General features: G+C 42.4%; 1 protein-coding gene across 2 annotated transcripts; it reads right to left on the reverse strand.

The window, feature by feature from the left end:
* On the reverse strand, positions 1-25,213 carry COPS7B (COP9 signalosome subunit 7B). 2 transcript variants are annotated; one of them, XM_087965569.1, is made up of 8 exons: positions 25,096-25,213; positions 24,354-24,602; positions 21,996-22,173; positions 19,944-20,030; positions 17,283-17,360; positions 15,256-15,458; positions 15,012-15,117; positions 1-1,381 (listed from the first exon to the last, which is right to left on the reverse strand). In XM_087965569.1, exons 3-8 carry the CDS (start codon positions 22,155-22,157, stop codon positions 1,220-1,222), a joined length of 798 nt encoding a protein of 265 aa, XP_087821695.1. In that variant the 5' UTR covers positions 22,158-22,173; positions 24,354-24,602; positions 25,096-25,213; the 3' UTR covers positions 1-1,219. The 2 variants fall into 2 exon arrangements, with proteins under 2 accessions (XP_087821695.1, XP_087821694.1); XM_087965568.1 differs by having other exon boundaries at positions 17,283-17,371; positions 19,955-20,030; positions 25,096-25,212.
* Positions 25,214-25,469: the final 256 nt, after the last annotated feature.

Genomic DNA, 25,469 nt, shown 5'->3' on the forward strand with positions numbered 1-25,469 from the left:
TTTTCTTTTCTTTTTTTAATAGAAAAAAAAAACAATCCTTCTGATCAAGTCACCTTGCGTGAGTCTATAACAGATTATCAAATTAAAAAAAAGAAAACAAAAAGTTGAAATGTCCAAACCGTCTTAAGAAACGTAGAAAAGGAGGGACAGAGACAACCAGAAAGAGAAATTCAAGGTCTGAACTTCCAAACGCAGGGGGGGTCTTTGCCCGAATTAAGGGTTCAGGATCAGCAAAGGATGGGGAGGGGAGGAGGCCTCTTGGTTGGATCCCGCCCTCCCCCGGTGCCCCCCACAGGCCATCGTCCAGGACCTACAGCAGGGAGTAAACTGGTAGTAGAGAACTCGGGGGGGGGGGACAGACTGGGAGGGGAGGAAGGGTGCACTATTCCTCGGGCAGCCCTGCCTTTTCGGGGGTCCAAGGTACAGAAAGGAAGTTGAAACAGCGGCTGCTTTGCGCCCCTCCCCACCTTGGCTTCAAGGAAGGGAACCCGACCTGTCGCAAGGTAGGAGCACCTGGCCTGACAAGGAGACCCTGATAAGATGGTGAGTAAACATGCCCGGTGACCGCCAGCATGAGGTAGAGCAGGGGTCCCCAACCCCAAGGGCTGTGGGCCACTAATGGGCAGTCGCCTGTTCGGAACCGGGCTGCAGAAATGGCGGGCAAGTTCCGTTTGGGCGAGCAGCGTGTTTGAGTTTAGCTGTGGCTTGCGTGAAGGGAGATGCACACAGCGCTCAGCCACATGGAACCGTCCCCTCTTCCTCCCGCCCCCGCAAAGCCAGAAAGGTTGGGGACCGCTGAGGTAGAGAGTTGACTTCGAAGATCAAGGCCCAAGAGACGAAGGAGGAGCAGGCACGTCGTGCTCCCTCGGGCCCCCTTTGGACGGGAAAATCCAACCTCCCACCTACCCAGCCTTTGCCCGCCTGGGGGAGTGTGCTGCCGCTGCCGAGGAATGCAAGCCCTGGTGGGAATGACCCTAAAGGTGGGTGGCCGCCTCCTTATTCAGCACCTGACACCCCCCCACCCCCCAAAAAAACAGGGACCCCCCCCCAAGTCCTTATGCAAAGCAGCTCTGGGGGAGAAGAACGTTGGCAGTGTCCACTGGCTCAGGAGATGAAGGAAGGAGGGGCTGTTGGGCAAAGGGGGCAGGGAGACCCCTTCCTCCAGAGTCACTTGGAGCCCCCCCAGCAGCCTCCCCTCCCTTGCAGCAGCTCTGGTCCACTAGTGGCGACTGGAGACCAGCCCTTTGACCTTGGAGATCTTCTTGGTGGGTTGCCTCTGCTCCGGGTGAGGACACTCCCGCTCCACCAGCTGCTGGTCCATCTCCTGGGCGGAAGAGGAGGAGGACGCGGTGGCTTTCAAAGTCTTCTTGATGTTCAGGACCTGGAAGGGAAAGAAAAGACGGGGAGCAATCCACGTTTCTCTGAAGGGTGGCACGGCGCCAGGGCCCCCCATCTTCTCCTGACGAGAGAGAGAGAGAGAGAGAGAGAGAGAGAGAGAGAGAAGGACGAAGGGAGAGAGAGAGAGGGAGGGGGAGAGAGAGTCCAAAAAACAAAACATAAAAACACCACACCAAGCTCACTGATACATGGGCACAGCGCCACCTTCTGGCACATGGGAATCAAACCCTTATTTATCGGGAAAAAGCGAAAGGCACACTGTCTTTTACTGACCCCTTTCCCCACTGGGTAACTATCCTGCTCCTGCAAAATCAGGAAAAAGGGAAGCAAATTGCCAGTGAAGTTAGGTTTTATTATCAATAACTTCAGGATATGATGGTCAGGGAAGCTGTACACCCTAAATAAATAGACCCAGGAAGGTCAGGGCAACAGCTGGGCCAGGAGTGAACTGAATTGATTGGACACACAAGGAATTTGTCTTGGTGCAAATGCTCTCAGTGTACATAAAAGATACATATGTCCAGGGTCAAGGATCATCAGGTGCAACACTTAACAATAGTCAAAGGGTACAATAAGCAATCAAATCATACTAGGAAACGGTCAATACAAATCTTAAGGATAAAAGCGACAAAGTTACAGTCATACAGTCACAAATGGAAGGAGATGGGTGATAAGGAGTGATGAGAAGACTTCTGGTGGCACTTTTGTCGAGGATGGAGGGAGACCGCGATTGTGCGTGGCTTCAATCCCTGCTTACCCTGTTGGAGGGGCCCCTATGAGACTGAACCATCAGACCCACCTCGGAGGGGTGGGGGAAGAGGAGGAGACCACCAGCTGGGTTGAGGGGATCCGCATCTCCCCTCCCTGGCTTGGTATACACCCCTGGAAGACGGGATAGCGGCAGTTTAATAGCTGCCCTGAAGACGGGAAGCTGCTGGGACCTAAGTTTGTGCTGGAGAGTGAAATTGGTGACCGGTGTGTAACTGGATAAAAGACTTTGAATATTTTTTTTTGAAAACCCCGAAAAGCGGAAAGAAAGAGTCCTCGCTTGGAAGAATGGTAGCGGCGAACGGAGAGTAAGAGGAAAATATAAGGTAAAGGAAAAACCCAAACTAAAAGAATTAGATGAAATCAAGAGATTTAATTTGAACTAATATACAGAATGGACATTAATTAGGCTTTGGATAAAATGCTGGACTTATTTGGAATGGATAAAAATTAACATTAATACTACGGAAAAGAGAATTAAAAAAAACTTTGAAAAGGAAGTTATATACAGCACCACCTAATGGTTAAAGATTTTCCTCTTTTATGTTTTTATGGAAAATTACTGGTCGCATAAATGTTTGAAAGAGAGAAGAAATGGAATAAAAGATTAATATAACAAAACCCCCGCAAGTTGTTTTTTTTAAAGAGGCGACTATAGTAAAATATAAAGAAATACAATATTTTGGGACTGTTGGAGGTTGACTGTGACAAAAAAAAACTTGATCTTTAATAACAAAATGGAAGAAATAAGCAAAGAATTTAAGTCGGAGCTGCAAACTGTGAGAGGTATGTTAAAATAAAGAATCACATTGCTGGACACGCTGATTAGTAAAGTAATGGCGTTGCAGCTTGCAGAAGAACAAAGAAAGCTCAGAGATGACAAGTCAGAAGAGGGAAACAACAGCCCAGATGAATATGGAGAACAAGGATCATTGCCAAAGGATATAAAAGAATTTAAAATAGAGACATTGACAACAGAGACAACAAATAAAAGAGACAAGGCTCCCAAGACTAACAAAAAGAGGAAGGAATTATATAAGAAGAAACCCCAAAAAAGAGAACTGGAAAGGGTGGGGAAAAATATGGCTGATAGGCAGAGGGGAATAAAAATAATATCAGAAGGAAAAAAGAAGAAAGACCGGGGAAACTTAGAAAAGGGAAAGCTGGCTAAAATTAAAAGAAATAATAAAGCCAAAAAATTTAGAGATAAGGGTTAGGGATTCTGTAAGGAGATACCACATGGGAATGTATATTGGTATTTAGTCTAAAACTTGCTGGGAAATATTTTAGGATTTTATCTGTCTATTTGTCTATCTATCTATCTATCTATCTATCTATCTATCTATCTACCTACCTATCTATGAATCGTACATGAATTATGCTGTTATGAACTTTGGAGGATTAAAAATGGGAATGGAAATGAATTAAAATATATAGATAAGCTTTGGTAGAAGTAGAAGTAGAAAGGAAGAAATATATGATTATTAATGATAATAAGTAAACTGAAGATAAAATGAGACATATTAAGAAGTTAGTCTAGCGATTTATTGGGGGGATACTTTAAAATATATACATTTTAAAATATACAGTTGATTATTTAATGGATATTAGAAGTGTAAAATGAGAGGATTTTATTATGATTAAAGTAGGGGAATGAAAAATACCATGTGCATCCTAAATATATATACTTTATTTTACTTTTACTCTTTTTTGATTGTTTATTATATATTGGCTTAGAGAAAATTAAGGATAATAATGATGTGTGATATAAAATAAAATAGGTGATAAGCTGGAAATGGAAATAATAGGGGATAACGAATTGAAAACCTATGTGTGGATGAAAAGATATGGATATTGAATTAATGAATTGAAATAGGAAATCCAAATGTATTTAAAGATGAGTGAAATGGATAATGATATGAGATAATATTATATAAGATTAATGGAGAACTTCCGGTTTGTCGGCTTCACGAGCGGCAGGGATTCGCGATACTGCGCGATCCCTGCTGCGCTAGCCGTTTTTGGTGCTCCGATCCGGATGGGTTTGGAGCTAAGGCTGCCCTGCAGGGGTGGCTGAAGATAGGGGGATCCGGAGAGAGGTTTGGGGTGTTGCAGACCCCCTCCCGGCCGGCAGAACCCCTTTTCCCAAGACGGTGCAGCGGCGGTCCGTGATGGCCGCCACAAAGAAGCCGGCAGCTGGGTAAGAATGCGCAGGAGGAAGAGGAGAAAGCCTTTGAAAGTGAAAGTTTTTCTTGGTTGACCCAGGACTCTAAGACATATTTAACATAATTCCTGGAAATTATGGCTTTTTGAGTGATACTTTCCAGAAGAGAAAACAAGCGGCAATTTTGAGGTGCTGAAAGGAAAGTTTACTCTCCTTCCCTACGGAATCAATAAGTGGATACTGAGAAACCTGTCTTTTTCAGGTAAAAACTGGCTTTATGTGATAAGTGGGAAGGGAGAGGACAAAATATATTTATATGTTAAGATTTTGTTGGAGGAGATGCCCTAAGGATCTGAAGACTGAAATGTATTGCAATAAGGCTTTAAGATACAGATTTGGACTTTCTTTCTTTGATTGATACTACCCCAGGAAGAGAAAGTGAGAACTTTGTCTTGGCTTAGATTGATTGATGACTTTGGGATTGTTCTATTTTTTGAAATATCTTGGTTGTTGCAAGAAGAAAGAGGGGGGAAAAAAAAGAAAAGAAAAGATTTATAATGGCTTTTTCTGTTGAGGAACTGAGAAAAGAATATGAGCAAACAAAAAAAGATGACAAAGATGGTGTAAAAGAAGCCTTCCTTTTTTTAGAAATGGCGCTTGCTACCTATCAACAAACACTACAACAGATGGAGGCAGAAGAAGAAGAAGAAGAAGAAGAAGAAGAAGAAGAAGAAGAAGAAGAAGAAGAAGAAGAAGAAGAAGAAGAAGAAGAAGAAGAAGAAGAAGAAGAAGAAGAAGAAGAAGAAGAAGAGAAGAAGAAGAAGAAGAAGAAGAAGAAGAAGAAGAAGAAGAAGAAGAAGAAGAAGAAGAAGAAGAAGCCATCTTTAATGAATTTCAAAATTTAACTAAGAAAGAAAGAAAGGAAGGAAAATGAAGGACTTAAGATTTAAAAAAACACTCAAGAAAGAGAAAACTAAGGTGCAAAATCAATATAATGATAGTAAACAAAAGAAAAAAGGAACACAACAGAGAAGGGAAGCCAGTAAGGCAGAGGCTAGGAGAAGAGGGGATAGAAAGGTTTGGTGGGAGAAGAAAGAAAGGGAAAAGGTGGAGAAAAGCCACAAAGTTTTGAAATTAGATGGGAAAAGAGGAATCTTTTTAGGGACAAAGGGTAAAGTATAATTTCTTTAAAAAGATTTTGCAAGGTACATAAGATGGTATTGTAGCATTTGTATTAGAAATAGAAAATTAGAATGGTTTAAGAGTTAATAAGAGATTAAAATGTTGAAATGTTTAGTAATGATTGATTTTAAAATTTAATAAAATATTAAAGGGAATGTTTAGAATATTGAGTTTCAATTAAAGAGTTTAATATGACTATGGTATTGATGTTATTATAAAATTATTATTGTAGCATTTATCTTTGGAAAAGGCAATGGGAATGTTATAAGATTCAATATTTAGATCTATTATTTAACTATGTACTTAATCATTTTGGATTTATTATTTTTCTCTTATTAAAAAAAAATAGTAGATAGAATGTACCAAGCAGAATCAGATTGGGTATTAGGTGTTATTTTAAATGTTAATCTAATTAATTTAGGGGTAAGATAGAAAGGCATCATACTCTGATTAGTGATTTCAGGAGAAATTCTTTTTTTTTATAAGGAATGAGACAAAGGGATAATAAAGAATGGACAAAAGATACAAATATAATGACTCAAATTAAGATGGATTAAATAAGATAGAATTAAGAGGAGTGAAATGTGTGGAGAAGCTAATATAGAAGACATAGAATGGTAAATAAAATAGGTAATGATATGTAAGATGAACATGAATATAATTGAAGTCCATGTAGAGAGAGGTACCTGGGGCCAAGTTACTTTCCTAAAAGATTTTTTATATGTTTGTGTGTTGTGTGTTTATGTTTTTGGGAGAATTAATAAAACCTTGCAGAAATATAGAATGAGAATAATGGTAACCAAGTCAGAAAGAAATAGATGAAATAATAATAGTGAAATTGAAGAGTAAAGAGAAGTAAAGAGAAACTGGATAAGAGGTATTTGTATGCTCATATGGAAATGGTTTAAAATAGAATTATATTGTATAAAATAAGGTTTTATTTGACTTGTAAAATTTATAATGGAAAAAGGTTCAAGTATGTAATGGTTAATGATGATTTGTTTGTCTTTAAAATCAATAAAATTTGTTTTTTTTAAAAAAAAGATTAATGGAAATGAAAATATGACTATGTACAAGTGTTATAATCCGGAATCATGTTGCTCACATGAAGAGATGTGTAAAATTAAAAAAAAACTTTTATATTAAAAAAAAGGAGTGATGAGAAGATTAATAGCGATAGTAGTGTAGACTTTGTAAATAGCTGGACAGTGTTGAGGGGATGATTTGATTAGCGGAGTGATGGAAATGAAAGGCAGCCTTAAGAAAGAGGGGACAGGATAATCTAGGGAAGCGGGTCGGCATGATTCCAGCCGATTGGGCCTTCTGTGGGCATGCAGAAGGCCACAGAAGCGATGAGCTGAATTTTCAAAGTACAAATAGTCCTCAATTTACGACCGCAATTGAACCCAAAATGACTATTACTACGTGAGAGAGTTTTGAGTTTATATTATATTCAACAAAGAAAGTTAAAAAGAAAAAGACTCAAGACCGCCCCCTGATGGTACAGGAAAACTTTACTATGTTTTAAAATGAATGTCTGGTCTTTTTGAGACTTTGGATTTTGGAATTTGAAAGAAAATAAAAGGAATTTTACTAATGCCAGTAATTTGGGAAACAGTTGAGAGGTCAATTAGAGGATTCGGAATAAAGACTCAAGAGTATGAATTGTTGAAAATAAACTCAAAAGATATTGGCTGAAATAATATACTGGACTCTGAGATTGAATATATCTACTAAAGAAAAGGATTTCAGCTATTAAGGAAGAGGAAGAAAAAAGAAAAAAGGAGAAGATATAATGGAGGAGCTACTTGTTGATATAAGACTAGACTCACAAGATACAAGATCGGATATGCAAGATACAAGGGACATGATAAAAATCAAACTTGAAATGTGTACTTATGTACTACAGAAATTAGAAATGGTGACTCAGCATACACAAGAACACAATAAACCAGAGGGGGAGGAGTTCTATAAAGAAGAAGCCAACATTGAAGGACAAAACGAATAATTATTTAAGCAGGGGGGAAAAGGAATTAGAATTAAAAATTTGTGGTCTGATGGGATGATAAAAGGGAGAATGGTTTGGAAAATGGTTAAAGAGAGAAGGAAAAAGCAGAAAAAGGAAGTTCAAAAGAAAAAAATCAAAAGAGGGAGAGAGAAAAGTTTAATAACTGGAATGAGAAAAGGAGGGGAATAAGAATGGGGAAAAAGGGAATTAAGAGAAACGACCAGAAAATAAAGAGGAACAGGAAACAAACAAGGATGAAAAGAAGGTACACTGTTCAAACAGTGAGAGATAATGGGTGAAAAAAAAAGGATGAGGAAGAGGATTCCGCAAGGCAATGTGTTGGGATGTATAAGAATATATCGAAAATAGCATTTTGTAATGTATAGATGATTTATAGAGAAAATATAATTCAGAATCTGAGAATATATATTTGTGTTTTTATACTAGATAGGGAGATTGATATTAAGGAAGAATGAAGGTGGTTAGCTTGAATTATTAACTAGACAATTCTATTTACAGATAAGGATTGATAAAATAACATGTGACAGAAAAAATATGAGAAATGACAATAGAAAGGAGATGAGAATTTTAGATAACATTGAAAAATAAATATTGAAGAAGTATGAATTAATATGAATCTATGCAATGAAAGATGTATGATATATTGATGCCAGACTGTTAATGTATTGTTGTTATATGTAGATTGAAATAAAAAAAATTGGAAAAAAAAAGAAGAAGGTTGCAACAGGGGACCACGTGTGTTCTGATCCAAACCTGGTTCCCCGAGAGGAAACACAAGACAAAGACAGCAGCACAACCTTTTACTGGTTCATTGACGAATCCTGTTTCTTCACAGAGAAAAGGCTGCTTCCAACTAATCAGCTCCGATAAGAAAGAGCCTGGCCAAGTGTTTGAAGGCTGCCAAGAACAAGAGTCTCTTAGCGACTATTCGAAGTTGCAGGTGGTCCTCAACTTATGGTCACAATGGAGGCCAAAATTTCTCGTGCTAAATGAGACAGCTGTCAAGTGAAGTTTGCCCCATTTTACGCCCTTCCTCGCCACAGGGGCTAAGGGAATCAGTGAAGTCAGTGACGCGGTCGTAAAGTGAAACCGGCTTCTCTGTTGACTTTGCTCGCCTGAAGGTCACCAAAGGGGATCATGTGACACACCTCGCCCCCCCCGCCCCAGGCACTGCAACTGTCATAAATATGAGGCAGTGGCCAAGCATTTGAATTCTGATGACATGACCAAAGGGATGTTGCCAACGGTTGTACCTTAAAGGTTGTGTGTGTCACTTTTTTCAGGGCCGTTGTAACTTCGGTCACTGTTGTTAAGTTGAGGACTACCTGCGCGGACACCAAGAGTGGAACGAACAGAGAATAAACCAGAAAAAACAAGAACAGCAGAGAAAAGCAGCAGCACAAGAGTCAGGATAGAAACAGAGGGGCATGTGAGTCCATCCAATCATGAGCTTTTGATGATTGGCAGGTTCAGAAAGTCCAAAAAACAAAACACAAAAACACCACACCAAGCTCACTGATACATGGGCACAGCGCCACCTTCTGGCACATGGGAATCAAACCCTTATTTATCGGGAAAAAGCGAAAGGCACACTGTCTTTTGCTGACCCCTTTCCCCACTGGGTAACTATCCTGCTCCTGCAAAATCAGGAAAAAGGGAAGCAAATTGCCAGTGAAGTTAGGTTTCATTATCAATAACTTCAGGATATGATGGTCAGGGAAGCTGTACACCCTAAATAAATAGACCCAGGAAGGTCAGGGCAACAGCTGGGCCAGGAGTGGACTGAATTGAATTCTTTATTGGCCAAGTGTGATTGGACACACAAGGAATTTGTCTTGGTGCAAATGCTCTCAGAGTACATAAAAGATACATATCAGTATCGCGATAACACATACAGTGTACATAAAGATACATAGGGGTGTCCAGGGTCAAGAATCATCAGGTGCAGCATTTAATAGTCAAAGGGTACAATAAGCAATCAAATCATACTAGGAAATGGTCAATATAAATCGTAAAGATAAAAGCGACAAAGTTACAGTTATACAGTCACAAATGGGAGGGGATGGGCGATAAGGAGTGATGAGAAGACTTCTGGTAGCACTTTTGTTGAGGATGGACGGAGACCGCGATTGTGCGTGGCTTCGATCCGTCCTTACCCTGTTGGAGGGGTCCCTATGAGACTGAACCATCAGACCCACCTCGGAGGGGTGGGGGAAGAGGGGGAGACCACCAGCTGCGTTGAGGGGAGCCGCATCTCCCCTCCCTGGCTTGGTATACACCCCTGGAAGACAGGGGGATGCGGCAGTTTAATAGCTGCCCTGAAGACGGGAAGCTCTGGGACCTAAGTTTGTGCTGGAGAGCGGAATTGGTGAGCGGCGTGTAACTGGATAAAAGACTTTGAATATTTTTTTTGAAAACCCCGAAAAGCAGAAAGAAAGAGTCCTCGCTTGGAAGAATGGTAGCGGCGAACGGAGAGTAAGAGGAAAATATAAGGTAAAGGAAAAACCCAAAATAAAAGAATTAGATGAAATCAGAGATTTAATTTGAACTAATATACAGAACGGACATTAATTAGGCTTTGGATAAAATGCTGGACTTATTTGGAATGGATAAAAATTAACATTAATACTACGGAAAAGAGAATTAAAAAAAACTTTGAAAAGAAAGTTATATACAGCACCACCTAATGGTTAAAGATTTTCCTATTTTATGTTTTTATGGAAAATTACTGGTCACATAAATATTTGAAAGAGAGAAGAAATGGAATAAAAGATTAATATAACAAAACCCCTGCAAGTTTTTTTTCTTTTTAAAGAGGCAACTATAGTAAAATATAAAGTAAATATATAGTAAAATATAAAGTAAATATATAGTAAAATATTTTGGGACTGTTGGAGGTTGACTGTGACAAGGAAACAGAAGACAGAGAAAGTGAGAGAAACGAACACTTTTGGCAAGGACTATAATAGAAAAACTTGATCTTTAATAACAAAATGGAAGAAATAAGCAAAGAATTTAAGTCAGAGATGCAAACTGTGAGAGGTATGTTAAAATAAAGAATCACATTGCTGGTCACGATGATTAGTAAAGTAATGGCGTTGCAGCTTGCAGAAGAACAATGAAAGCTCAGAGATGACAAGTCGGAGAGGGAAACAACAGCCCAGATGAATATGGAGAACAAGGATCATTGCCAAAGGATATAAAAGGATTTAAAATAGAGACATTGACAACAGAGACAACAAATAAAAGAGACAAGGCTCCCAAGAGTAACAAAAAGAGGAAAGAATTATATAAGAAACCCCAAAAAAGAGAACTGGAAAGGGTGGGGAAAAATATGGCTGACAGGCAGAGGGGAATAAAAATAATATCAGAAGGAAAAAAGAAGAAAGACCGGGGAAACTTAGAAAAGGGAAAACTGGCTAAAATTAAAAGAAATAATAAAGCCAAAAAATTTAGAGATAAGGGTTAGGGATTCCATAAGGAGATATCACATGGGAATGTATATTGGTATTTAGTCTAAAACTTGCTGGGAAATATTTTAGGATTTATGTATGTATGTATGTATGTATGTATGTATGTATGTATGTATGTGTTTTCTGAGGTTTTCACGGGTATTTGTGGATCTTTGTTTATTTGGGTTTTCTCCCGTGTAAAATTGGAAGTATTTTGGCGATGTTTCGACCGAAATCTCATTCGTCATCTTCAGGCTTGTGTCTTGGCTTTGTGCTTCTTGGAGTAATGTGAGCTTGCAGCTGTTTTTCTTTTAACTGCCAGTGGGAGTGCGACTTGACTGGGTGGGTCAGACAACCAATAGTCAACAGGCAACACAGCGAAGCCCCCACCCAGTCATGTCGCACTCCCACTGGCAGTTAAAAGAAAAAACAGCTGCAAGGTCACATTAGTCCAAGAAGCACAAAGCCCAAGACACAAGCCTGAAGATGATGAAAGAGATTTCGTCGAAACGTCACCAAAATACTTCCAATTTTACGTGGGAGAAAACCCGAATAACCAAAGATCCATGTATGCATGTATGTATGTATGGCATTCAGCTTTGTTCGGGTATTTTCCCACGTCATTGTAGTGGTGCTTTTAAAGTTGTAGCAACGTTTCGGCAGAATCTCATCTGCCATCATCAGGCTTCTGTATTGTGTTCGTCTGTTGTGTTCGACTGTTCGTCCAGACGAACACAATACAGAAGCCTGATGATGATATACATATACATATACATGTGTGTGTGTGTTTGTGTATGTATATATATATATATATGAATCGTATATGAATTATGCTGTTATGAACTCTTTCTTTGGAGGATTAAAAATGGGAATGGAAATGAATTAAAATATATAGATAAGCTTTGGTAAAGTAGAAAGGAAGAAAAATATGATTATTCATAATAAGTAAACTGAAGATAAAATGAGACATATTAAGCTAGTCTAGCGATTTATTGGGATACTTTAAAATATATACATTTTAAAATATACAGTTGATTATTTAATGGATATTAGCAGTGTACAATGAGAGGATTTTATTATGATTAAAGTAGGGGAATGAAAAATACCATGTGCATCCTAAATATATATACTTTATTTTACTTTTACTCTTTTTAGATTGTTTATTATATATCAGATAATTAAGGATAATAATGATGTGTGATATAAAATAAATAGGTGATAAGTTAGAAATGGAAATAATAGGGGATAAAGAATTGAAAACCTATGTGTGAATTTAAAGATATGGATATTGAATTAATGAATTGAAATATGAAATCCAAATGTATTTAAAGATGAGCGAAATGGATAATGATATGAGATAATATTATATAAGATTAATGGAAATGAAAACATGACCAGAAAAACCAGAAAAAACAAGAACAGCAGAGAAAAGCAGCAGACAAGAGTCAGGATAGAAACAGAGGGGCATGTGAGTCCATCCAATCATGAGCTTTTGATGATTGGCAGGTTCAGGAAGTCCAAAAAACAAAAACATAAAAACACCACACCAAGCTCACTGATACATGGGCACAGCGCCACCTTCTGGCACATGGGAATCAAACCCTTATTTATTGGGAAAAAGTGAAAGGCACACTGTCTTTTGCTGACCCCTTTCCCCACTGGGTAACTATCCTGCTCCTGCAAAATCAGGAAAAAGGGAAGCAAATTGCCAGTGAAGTTAGGTTTTGTTATCAATAACTTCAGGATATGATGGTCAGGGAAGCTGTACACCCTAAATAAATAGACCCAGGAAGGTCAGGGCAACAGCTGGGCCAGGAGTGAACTGAATTGAATTCTTTATTGGCCAAGTGTGATTGGACACACAAGGAATTTGTCTTTGGTGCAAATGCTCTCAGTGTACATAAAAGATACATATGTCCAGGGTCAAGGATCATCAGGTGCAGCATTTAATAATAGTCAAATGAGAGGCAGCCTTTAAGGAAGAAGGGACAAGAAGTGATGAGCTGAATTTTCAAAGTAGAAATGGTCCTCAATTTACGACCGCAATTGAACCCAAAATGACTATTGCTACGTGAGAGAGTTCGTGAGTGAGTTCTGCCCTATTTAATGACCTTTCTTTTCACAGTTAACCACAGTGAACCACTGCAGTTGTTAAGCTGTTAACACAGTTGTTAAGTGAATCTGACTTCCCCACCGACTCTGCTTGTCAGAAGGTTGCAACAGGGGACCACCTGTGTTCTGACCCAAACCTGATTCCAAGAGAGCAAACACGAGACAAAAGTAACAGCACCATTTTGTAATGTTTCATTTACGAATCCCATTCCTTCATGGATAAAAGTCTGCTTCCAACCAATGAGCTCCGATAAGAAAGAGCCTTGCCAAGTTTTTTTCAAGTCTGCCAAGAACAACAGATAAAGCTCCTAAACAATAAATCAAAGAGTCTCCAAACACCAAGTCAGATATCCTAATGTCCACCAGGCTCGAGTATCAAACTTCTTTGCTTTCTGCAAAGAACTGCAGTTTCTCAGCTGGCTTTTATCTCCTCAGGGAGTGGCCATCACCTTGCAGCCTTACTCCCGAGTCGCCTGTGCTGCTGCAGCTGCTCTTTCCTTCCAACAGCCCTGCACGCATGCACACTGGGCACAGGCTCCTCGGGGACCTCTTCATCATTGCTGCCAGCCTCCACAAGCTCCGAAGGCAGCACTCCACTCCCTGATGGTCCTGGCCCCAGCCCTGCATCACACGCAGGCCCCTCATCCAAGTCCTCGCTCTCCGAAACCTCAGCCGTCCGCACCTGCTGCCGGCGAACCACAGCAACCTGACTGTCGTAAGTATGGGTCAGTTGCCAAGCCTCTAAATTTTGATCATGTGACCAAGGGGATGCTGCAATGGTTGTGTGACAAAAGTTCCCCCAGGGCCATTTTAAATTTTGAACAGCCACTGAATGAACTACTGTAAATCGAAGACTATCTGTTTGTAAAGAATTGTCTCTCTTGGGTGTGACACACCATCAATATGAAGTTAGGCATTTTCCACATTTCTGACATGCCGAACCTGAAATGCTGGCTTATTCTTGGGCTTCCAAGATAGGAATGTGAAGGAAGTGAGGTGAGCGGGTGAGGGGAAGTTGGAAAGAAACGTGACAAGAATAAAAAATGGGGGTTCTTGTTTGCTTTCCTGATAAGGACCATCCACCTAGCAATAGCACTTAGACTTATATACCGTTTTATAGTACTTCACAGCCCTCTCTAAGTAGTTTACAGAGTCAGCCTCTTTCCCCCCCAACAATCTGGGACTCCATTTTACCCACCTCGGAAGAATGGAAGGCTGAGTCAACCTTGAACCTGGTGAGATTTGAACTGCCAAATTGCAGGTAACTGACAGTCAGCAGAAGTAGCCTGCAGTCCTGCACTCTAACCATTGCGCCACCAAGGAAGGAAGGAAGGAAGGAAGGAAGGAAGGAAGGAAGGAAGGAAGGAAGGAAGGAAGGAAGGAAGGAAGGAAGGAAGGAAGGAAGGGCAATAGCACTTATATACTGCTTCACAGTTCTCTCTAAGCGGTTTATAGAGTCAGCCTCTTGCCCCCAACAATCTGGTTCCTCATTTTACTTGTGAGGCTGAGTCAACCTTGAGCTATTCAGGATGGAACTCCTGACTGTGGGCAGTGAATTAGCCTGCAACTCTGCACTCTAACCCACTGTGCCACATGGCTTGAAGGAAGGAATGAAGGGAGGGGGGAGGAAAGGAAGGAAAGGGAGGGAGGGAGGGAAGGAGAGCAATAGCACTTAGACTTATATGCCGCTTTATAGTGCTTTCCAGCCCTCTCTAAGTGCTTTAGAGTCACCCTCTTTAGAGTCACCCTCCAACAATCTGGGTCCTCATTTTACTGACCTCAGAAGGATGGAAGGCTGAGTCAACCTTGAGCCGGTCAGGATCGAACTGCTGGCCGTGGGCAGAGTCAGCCTGCAATACCATAAACTAATTACATTGCGCCACTACGGCCCTTATAAGACACTTACCTCCGTCTCTACCTGTTGTTGAGTTCGGTTGTGGTTCTCCTTGTACTGGTTGGCCCTAAGTACCTGCTGCTCGATGCCCAACAGGACAGCTTCACACCCATCGCACCTGCCAACACAAAACTCACACCGTCACCGACGGAGCAGGAAAGCGGCAACGCTGCCTGAATTGGGGGAGAGGGGAGACGCCCCCACAAACAGAACCTGTTGGGCCGGAGGGAGGCAGGGAGAGAAAGGCACAGCTCACCACTCGTTGAGGGTTTTGATGACGCTGCTGATGTCTTTCCTTTGAATGTCCCGGCCGATGCAGAAATCCACTTCCAGCACTTGGTTCCGTTGGTCCAGTTTGCCTTGGATGATGTCGGTGTAAACGGCTTCGATGATCAGGTCTTCCAGCTCCCGGAGGTTCCGCATGTCCAGGTCTTTCAGCAGCACTGAATAAGGGATGCACTGGGGAGGGGGAGGAACAGCCGGAAGTGAAGCCAAAAGCCCTCGTCCTCGATATACGACAGTCCATTTAGTGACCGTTCAAAAGTACAACACCATTGGGGAAAAAAGTGGCTTTATAAACAGGGGTGGGATTCCAAAATCCCAGCAACCGGTTTGCTGCCCAGTTGCTAGGTGGGTGTGGCCTACTGGAACTTCCGGGAGGGCCATTTTCTGCCTTCCCCGGAATCCAGAGGCTTCCCTCGGGCCTCTGGGAGGGCGAAAATGGCCTCCCCCTGGCTCCGGAAACCGGAAACAGCCCGTTCCTGGACTCCCAGAACCTATGGAAGGGCTGTTTTTCACCCTTCCCAAGACCCCATGGGGGCCCTGCACTTACCTGCATCCAAAACGGGCCACGTGGAGACTCCTAGGAGGGGAGGGGAGGGGTAGATAGGGCCAGCCAGTCGGTTCAACTACCGGTTCAGTGAACCAGATATAAATTTAACATCCGGTTCGCCCAAACTGGGCCAAAGTGGCTGAATCCCACCGCTGCTTATAAATCTCGCGCTCACCTATTATAATTTTAAGCCGTAACACTTTTGCTGTAATCTACACACACACACACACACACACACACACACACCACCTTCCCCCAATGGCTGGCTGGGTTTTCTGCCCGAGACATCTTGTCCAGAAATTGCATTTAAATGCAGAAAACAATGTATACAATTAATGCTTGTATTTTAAAGGAAATTTGAGTACAGTTCTCAAAATGTTGAAAAATTAATTCAAATATTAGATAGTGAGATTTATTAAAGCTAAGAAGCATTTTCAGAGTGGCCCAACCATGTATTCTTTCGCTGCCTGCATTCTGTGGAACGCAGAGTTAAATTTCGGTCAGTAGCTAGTGAAAATAAAGTTGGAATTTCTTCCCCACCCAAGTTCCTGAGTTCCCTGAAATCAATCCACAACAAAACACCGGTTTACAGGAATCTAAAGCTGCCTCAAGTCTTCCACTGTCCTGGAACTACAACTCCATGCTTGGGTGGGGTAAACATTTTGATCTCAATACATCCGGAGGGGATCAAGTGGATAGAGTGACTTCTCTCACTGAGAAGCGGAGAAGCTGGCCATGCAGATCTTGACCTCGACTAGGAAGGAAAGATGCTTCAGGCTGGTTAGCACCCTGAAGCCCTCCTCTGACCTTTTAATTTAATTTTATTCTATTCTTGTGTTTAACTGTTTTTATTGTAATATTTAAATATGGCTTTTGTGTCTTTATGGTTTTATGTGTAATACCCAATCGCCCTATGAAGGAGAAAGAAAGAGAGAGAGAGAGAGAAAGAGCAAGGGAGAGAAAGAGACCAAGAAAGAGACAGAGAGAGGAAGGAAGGGAGAGAGAAAAAGAGAAAGAGAAAAAGAAAAAGAGGGGGAGAAAGAAGGGAAAGAGAGATAGAGAAAGAGAGACAGATGGAGAAAGGAAGGAAGAGAAAGAAAAAGAGAGAGAAAAGGAGTGAGGGAGGAATAAAGAGAAAGAAAAAGAGATAAAAAGAAAGAAAAAAGAGAGAAAGAAGAAAAAGAAAAAAGAGAAAGGAAGGAAGGGAGGGAGGGAGGAAGTCTAATGGGTCCATGCCCAAATGCTAGAGAGAAGGGCATCCATAAGTTCCAATTTGGCCCAATTTGTCTATTTATCTACTGAAGTCCCAAACGGGCGACTATTCTAAAACTTCTAGTTTTCAGTGGAACAGAGCAGAGCCCCCATGGTGACCTCTGCATGCATGTCTGCCACTGGCTCTGCCTGCAGAAAATAACTTTTTTTTTTCAACATTGAGTGCATTTCTACTTTACCTTCATTCTGGAAGCTAAGCTGACAATGGTCAAATGCTTCAACTTGTTCTTCTGGGGCCCCGTCAAAGCTGGCAGGTTGTTCTGGTTCGCACAGCGAGAAATCAAATTTCAACAACACCTTCAGATTATGGATGAAACTGAATGTGTCTGGGGTCAAAAAGTCCTTGCATTTCCCCTTAACACCCCGGCAAATGTCAGAGATTGTCAACCTGAAGCCATTCTGGAAGAGAGGGGGCACAGATTGTCACATGGGGGTCGTACATGTCTCCCATCAGAATCAGAATAGAGCTGGAAGGGACCTTGGAGGTCTTCTAGTCCAGCCCCCTGCTCAAGCAGGACACCCTATACCTGTGATGGCGAACCTATGGACGCATGCCACAGGTGGGACACAGAGCCATTTGTGCTGGCACGCGAGCTGCAGGCAAACCTACCTCACTGCGCATGTGCGCGTCCCTCACAGCTGATTTTCGGCTGGTTTGAGGCCTTTTGCCTCCCAGAGGCTTGAGGAAGGCTTCTGCAGGCTTGAGGAAAACTAGGCCTGTTTCATCACTTCCTGTTAATACCGGAAGTGACAAAATGGGCCTAGTTTTTGGCCTGCAAAGCCTGCAGAAGCCTTCCTCAAGCCTCTGGGAGGCCGAAAAAGGCCTCAAACCAGCCGAAAATCAACTGTGAGGCACAGTGCAGATAAGGGGTGGCGGGGGATTGCGGCGCGCATGCGTAGGGGCACACATTGCCTTCTGGGTGCTGGCACACGAGCGCAAGCATGCAAGCGCGCACACCATTTTTGGCACAGGAGCCCAAAAAAGGTTAGCCACCACTGCCCTATTCCACTTCAGACAAGTGATTTTCCAGTCTCTTCTTAAAAACCTCCAGTGATGGAAGCGCCCACAACTTCTGGTGGCACGCAGTTCCACTGATTAATTGTCATCACTTTTAGAAAGTTTCTCCTTGATTCCAGGTTGCTTCTCTCCTGGGTTAGTTTCCATCCATTGTTTCTTGTTTTGTCAACTTATTTTCCAAAACACCAGAAGGCAAAGCAGCCCCTCAAATACTGGGATACTGCTATCATGTCGTCCCCCCCCAGTACTTTTTTTTCTCTTGACTAGCCAAACCCAATTCCTGCAATTGTTCTTCATATTTTTTTAGTCTCCAGGCCTTTAATCATTTTAGTTGCTCTTTGTTGTGATTAGCTGGCAGCAGGTGCAGACGGCTGAGGAGAGCAAGGACTCAGATGAGGGGCCAGGACCATCAGGGAGTGGACTGCTGCCTTCAGAGATTGTGGGGAATGGCAGCAGCGATGAGGTTCCCGAGGAGCCTGTGCGTGCATGTGCGTGCAGGGCTCCTCGCAGGAAAGAGCAGCTACAGCAGTACGGGCGACTCGGGAGTAAGACTGCAAGGTAATGGCCCCTCCTTCAAGAAGATAAAAGCCAGCTGCGAAGAGAACGTTCTTTGTAGGAAGCAAAGACATTTTGAAACTCAGCCTCGTGGACATTACAGTATCTTAAGTTGGTATTTGAAGACTCTTGTGTTGTGAAATATTTCTTATCTGTTATTCTTGGCAGACTAGCACAGTTTTGGTGAGGCTTGTGCTTATCAAAGTTAATTAGTTTGCAGCAGCCTTTTAACTGGGGATTCGTAAGAATCATTAAAAGGTTTCTGTTCCCGTTGGTTCGTGTTTGTTTTATTGGAAAAGGGTCTGGGTCAAACCACTTTTCTTTGTACCTTTTCCCAAAGTCTCAACATCTTTTTTGTAAAGTGGTAACCAATCCTGGATGCAGCATTCTAGGTGTGGTCTTAACTTTATAAAACGGTACTAACACTTCACGTGATTTTGATTCTGCGACCACCTGTTGATTTTGCTTGTAGGAAGCTGGCACAGAATGGTGATTCTGCAGTGTCATAACTGCGAGCCGAATGCCAAACTTTTGAGTCCTAAGTACCACTTGTTCAGCTCCATTTATAAGTTTGAATAGTTGCCGGAGAAGCGGTCATTTGTGTTACACTCCGGCTCATCACACCTACCAGGGTAAAACTGACAAGACGTATTGTGTGATCTTCCTTTAAATCAACCATAACTGGATATTTTGAGAAAGAAATTTAAGATCTTTGTAAGAAGCTTACAAAGGCAGCATTCATCGTTGTGTGTCACCCACAGTTGGCTTTAATGAGAAGAACAGCTATACAGGTAGTCCTCAACTTATGAACCACAACTGAGCCCAAAATGTATGTTGTTAAAGTGAGAATTTGATAAGTGAGCTTTGCCTCGTTTTACGACATATCTTGTCAACAAGCTGTTAAGCAAATCACCACAGTTGATAAGTTACTCACTTGGTTGTTAAGGGAATCTGGCTTCCCCCGTGTACTGTGCTGGTCAGAAGGTCGCAAAAGGGGATCATGTGACCCCCAGAACGCTGCAGCGGTCGTAAGTATGAACCAGTTGCTAAGCGTCTGAATTTTGATCACACGACCATGGGGATGCTGCAGAGGTGGTCACTGTGAAAAAACGGTCCTAAGTCACTGCTTTCAGTGCCATCATAACTTTTTGAACAGTCACTAAACGAAATTTTGTAAATCAAGGACTACCTGTATAAATTTGATCACTAGAGAGACAGACAGGTATTGCAACTACTTGCATCAGGTCAAAGTTTTCTAGCGTTCCAGTGGACTCTTACCAACATAATCCGGATAGGTTCCATAGGCAAATAGATTCAGCAGCTGAAAATAAGCAGCATTGGGTCCTTCAGCAATCTGGAGAGATAAGAAAAGCAAAAAGAGTTATTCATGTATCTATGGCGATTCTTATTCATCCAAGTTCTTCCAAAAGTGCTTTTTTCTTTTCTTCAAAAGGCACTTTTTGTTTTTTCTTTGAAGACGTTTCGCTTCTCATCCAAGGATGAGAAGAAGTTGAGCTGAAGAAGTTTCTTGGATGAATAGAATAGAATAGAATAGAATAGAATAGAATAGAATAGAATAGGAATAACAGAGTTGAAAGGAACCTTGGAGTTCTTCTAGTCCAACCCTCTGCCTAGGCAGAAAAACCTACACCACTTCAGACAAATGGTTATCCAACGTCTTTTTTAAAACTTCCAGTCTTGGATCATTCACAACTTCTGGAGGCAAGCAGTTCCACTGGTTAATTGTTCTGTCACGAAATCTCTCCTTAATTCTAAGTTGCTTCTTTCCTTGATTACTTTCCACCCGTTGCTTCTTGTCCTGCCCTCAGGGGCTTTGGAGAATAGCTTGACCCCCTCTTCTTTGTGACAGCCCCTGAGATATTGGAACACTGCTATCATGTCTCCCCTAGTCCTTCTTTTCATTAAACTAAGCATACCCAGTTCCAGCAACCGTTCTTCATATGTTTTAGCCTCCAGTCCCCTAAGAGGAGAAGCGAAAAAAATCTTCGAAGAAATAAACAGAAAGTCCAGTTGCTTCTTGAAAAAGCACCTTTGGGCTATTCATGTGCTATTAACACATGGCCAACAGAAGAGACTTAAGCCAGAGCTTGGTGAGGACAAGATGGCACACACAGCTGAATCAAGACAGGTCACAAAGGCTACTACAGCTAGTACTTGACTTACAACCACTCATTTAGTGACCAAAATTACAACAACCCTGGAAAAAAAGTGAATTGTGACCCCTTTTCACACTTACAACTGTTGCGGCATCCCTGTGGTCACTTGATCAAAATTCGGATGCTTGTGGCAACTGACTCATATTTATGACAGTTGCAGGGCCCCCGGGGGGTCAGGGGATCCCCTTTTGCAACCTTCTGACAAGCAGAGTCCACGGGGAAGCCAGATTCACTTAACAACCGTGTTACTAACTTTAACAACTGCAGTGATCCGCTTAACAACGGTGGCAAGAAAAGTCGTCAAATGGGGCAAAATTCACTTAAGAAAAACAGAAATTTGGTCTCAATGGTGGTCGTAAGTCAAAAGCTACCTATATTTCAGTACCAGAGGTCACCATCTTCAATGCTAGATTTCAAGATACAGGAAGCAGCACCAATGGTTTGGATGCCGCTCCTTGGCACAGGGAGTGTATCAGTTTACAAACTGTGAGGAACCAAGAGGGGAGTTTTATTCGATGCAGTCCCTCATCCCCACTGACAAGGGTAGTATCAACTGCCCCATTGGCATATGCAGCAAAAGAAACTCCAGGGACATTATTTTACCAAGATTTTGCTGATAAATTCATTCAGGATACAGAAGAAGTAAAGCCAATTCTGAGGTTTTCCTGCAAAAATTGCATAGTAAAAATTCCTCCTTTTTCTCCCCTGGGCCACCCACATGTCCACTGTCCATCAATCCAGCGCAATCTCTTTGTTTTGGGAAACAGAAGGCTCTCACCGTTAGACCTTGAGGCGTTGAGCTTCTCCCAGGCCTCAGATGATACGCATGAATTCTTCAATTCCCTCCCTGGATGTTGGTTGCTAGAGTGGTAAAAGCTATCAAGGAGAAAACCACACCTCTACTAACACTGGCAGGGCAAGCTACTGTATAAAAACAGAAAGGAAACCCTACCCCTTGCTAGCACTGATGATGCTACCTAGTTGGGCAACGAAATGTCTGCAAGAAAACCACCAAAATCCTAAAGCATCAAGGACGCTGCAGTTCAACCCTGAGCTACAGATTTCTCTTCTACTGGAATCTTACTGTAACTTCTTGCCCCGGCATGGAAACAAATGAAGAAAAGAACATGTCCAGCACTCACCTCTCGCACATTAGTTAATTCCAGTAGTTCTCCAAATACATAAATCCCAGGAGCCTCCAGCACTTGGTTGATGAGGGCAATCAGAGCTGAACCACTGGTGCCTCTGGCTAATAAAATGAACTGCTCCAGGAGATTACAGGCTGGTTTTTGCTCCCCTGCCATTCTCAATTTTTAAACCCTGCAAAAACAGAGTGTCACAGTTACTGTTCAATGCTTGGTTCAAAAGTGATATTGTGACAGAAGCCGGTACGATGAATGAAAACACTTCAGCTTTATTTCATGTCTAAAAAAAGTATAGTCCTAAAGAAACAATTAATGTCAAGAGATGCTCAACCCTAAAGAGGGTGAAAACCCAAAGTTTACATTTACGAAGGCTGAGAAAAGAAAGCGTGACAATATTTACAAATTTCTGCTTTTCCCGTTTAAAAGTTTTCAAAACTACTTGAACAAATGTAAGAAGAATAAAGATAATAAGTCAGTACTACATCAGGAACAAAAGCAACACAGGTAGTTCTTGACTTACGATCAAAATTGAACCCCAAAGTTCCACTGCTAAGTGAGATAATTTAGTGAGTTTTGCTCCATTTTATGACATTTTTCCCCAGGCAAAAAAAATCACTGCAGTTAAGTAAGTCATGTGGTTATTAAATGACTTCCCTGTTTGACCTTGCTTGTCAGAGGCCCACTGGGAAGCTTACAATGATCACAGGACCCTGGAAAAGTGCAACGGTCAGAAATAAAGCCAGCTGCCAGGCATCTGAATTTGGATGTGACCCTAGGGATGCTACAACCATCATAAGCGCGAAAACTGGTCATAGGTCATTTTTTCAATGCCTTTATAATTCTGAACCGTCAGTAAATGAGTGGTTGTATGTCAAGGACTACCTCTACCAAAACTTATCAAGAAAATTAAACAATTCCAGAATCAGGCCCACTTTTTAAAGAAATGCCTTTCCTTGCTGGTGGAACAGATTGATAATCTAATCCTAACAATCTATCAGTTTTTACTTGAACCTGCAAATGAAGATTTCCACATTAACATTAATCTGAATATTTGAACAGGGAGGTGGAGCCAAAGTAAGGAAGGCAGCAGATTTTGCAACATGGATTCAAAGGCAGTGGCCACAAATGACAGTAGAGGCTGAGCCTTGAAGGTTTACAATACTGGCAGCGTGTATCATCAGAAGAATAAAAACATTTGGCCATATTATGATAAGATGCTGAGGGGCCACCTTGCTGCCAACCCAGAGCAGGATGGAACCCATGAAATGGCTCGTGTGATCAGCTGTCATTGGGGCAGCAGGGGTGGGGAATTGGGGGGCAATTTTTTTCAGATTTTGTTCTATTGTACTTTATTAATTTATTTGATTCCTTTTGTTAGTTTTTATTATTTTATTTTGTTTTTTTGTAGATAAGTCAATGGTCAAAGATAGGGCACACCAACTTGACCAGAGACTGACCTTTCTATGACCTATTACTGACCTTTTCTCTGTTCTATTACTGATCTCTTTCTGTTACATTGAAAGTCTAAGGTTTTTTCCCCTCGGATTCTGAGCTGTGCTATTTTAGAATAAAGATCTTTCCTCAGGAAACATACTGTCAACGATATGCTTAAATTCATCCACCTGCACGTTTCTTAGCTTATTGTATTAGCCAATTACTCCACTTTTACTATGCTGCAAAACCTGGGGTAAACCAATCATTGGGCTTGTATATCTAAGCACATTGCTTCATTTTAGAGTATAATAAAGCAGTGATCCCCAACCTTTTTGACGCCGCCGCCCAGTACCGGCATCAGCTGGGCGCCGCGGCCCGGCACCCCGGCATCGGGTCTGGGCGGGCGCCATTCTTGATTTGTGAAAAAGTGCTTCCGTGACCTCACCGAAGCAATTTTCGTGCAAAAAAGATTACAGCGTATAGCGCCTCGGTGAGCTTTTTCGGGTAAATGGCTTTCTACCCGGAAAAGCTCATCTGGCATAGCGCTATCACTCACCATCTTTTTTTTGATGAAAAGTGCTTCCGGTGAGCTTTCTACCCGAAAAGCTCACCGGAAGCACTTTACCAAAAGATGGCGGCGCCCAGCAACCAGGTAAGACTTCTTCCGCTGGACCGGACCGGGTCCGCTGATCCGGCGGTTAAGGGACCCCTGTAATAAAGCACAGTGAACTGAGGAAAGGAGGAACTTCTGAACTCAGAGAGAACTTCTGAACTCGAGACACTGGTCTCAAAAATCATGTGTATGTGTCCTTCATTGCAACATCTGTTTGCAACAGTTTTAAATTCTGTAAGCCGACTTGAGTTGCCATGGGCGAATAATAGGCAGCAATATAAATTAAACAAATAAATAAATAAACATACCAGTCAGGGGCTTACGAAGGAAAGGAGGAGGTCTCCACTGGATATTGCAGATACAGAGTCTCTATCAGAGTATCCCAGAGGCAGTGAATGGAAATAAGTGGTGTTACTTCAGACTCCAGTGTGCTCAGAAATGAGAAAGAAATGGACAGAGCACACAACTGGTTACCACACAACCTTTGTGTTTAAGGACAGAGCATGCCACTGTTACCACACAACCTGTTTAAGGGACTCGACGGCTGCACATGTTCCCTGCAAGAGAGAGGAGATATTAAAGAGAAAAGATCCATATCTGGCCTGCAAAACCCCACGAGGCCACCAGGGGGCAGCCAACAGCTGGATAGGATCTCTTACCTGGCGCCCTCTAGTGGATCCGGAGGAGTGGAAGAAGACGTGGGTACGCCGGCTAAAAGGGTTCCCGCTACCACGCCCATCATCCCCAGCCAACCCTTTCTCCTTAAGGCTATTCCCCTGGTCCGGATTCCAGCTCGTCTTAGGGCCGCCACCCCCTCCCCCAACCGCTTGGACTCCAAATCCCATCATTCCCATCCAACTGGCACCATGGAGGGAGCCAGGGAGGCTCCGAAAGAGAGGAGTCTCATTCAGCGGAGTGGCAGCAGCGAAGGAAAATGCCTTCCCGGCCGCTTGCCGGCTCACCCGCCTCCTCTGGAGGGGCGAACGAGGCCCTCTCCGGCCCCCGAAGTCGCGCCCTTCTCTTTCCCGGGCTCAGGGTCGCAGTCCTTACCGGGCAAGGTACCGTTGTCCCCCCCGGCTGTTTCTCCGCTTGGCCGCACCGCTCCTCAGGCCGCCATGACAGCCGCCGTGCCCAAACGGGCGCCGCTCGCAGGTGCGTCCGACGGTCCGTTCGTCCCCCGTCCCGACCGCAAACTGCTCCTCCGACAAAAACGTTCCGCCCAAACAGAAGGAGTCTGAGGGGAGCAAACCGCCTTTTGAGAGGGGCTGGCCTCCCATGATGCACTTCGCTTGGACCCTCACTTTAATCCTTTTAATAATAACAATAATAATAACAGCAATAACAACAACAATGATAATAATCGTACCTCTTAAGAAAATACTTGGTTGACATCTAGGATGCTGACAGCAACCCATATTTTATTT

This window comes from Notechis scutatus, chromosome 4 (assembly GCF_049901735.1).
Source record: "Notechis scutatus isolate UNSWTSFEM ecotype Mainland chromosome 4, rNotScu1.2, whole genome shotgun sequence".
NCBI lineage: Eukaryota > Metazoa > Chordata > Lepidosauria > Squamata > Elapidae > Notechis > Notechis scutatus.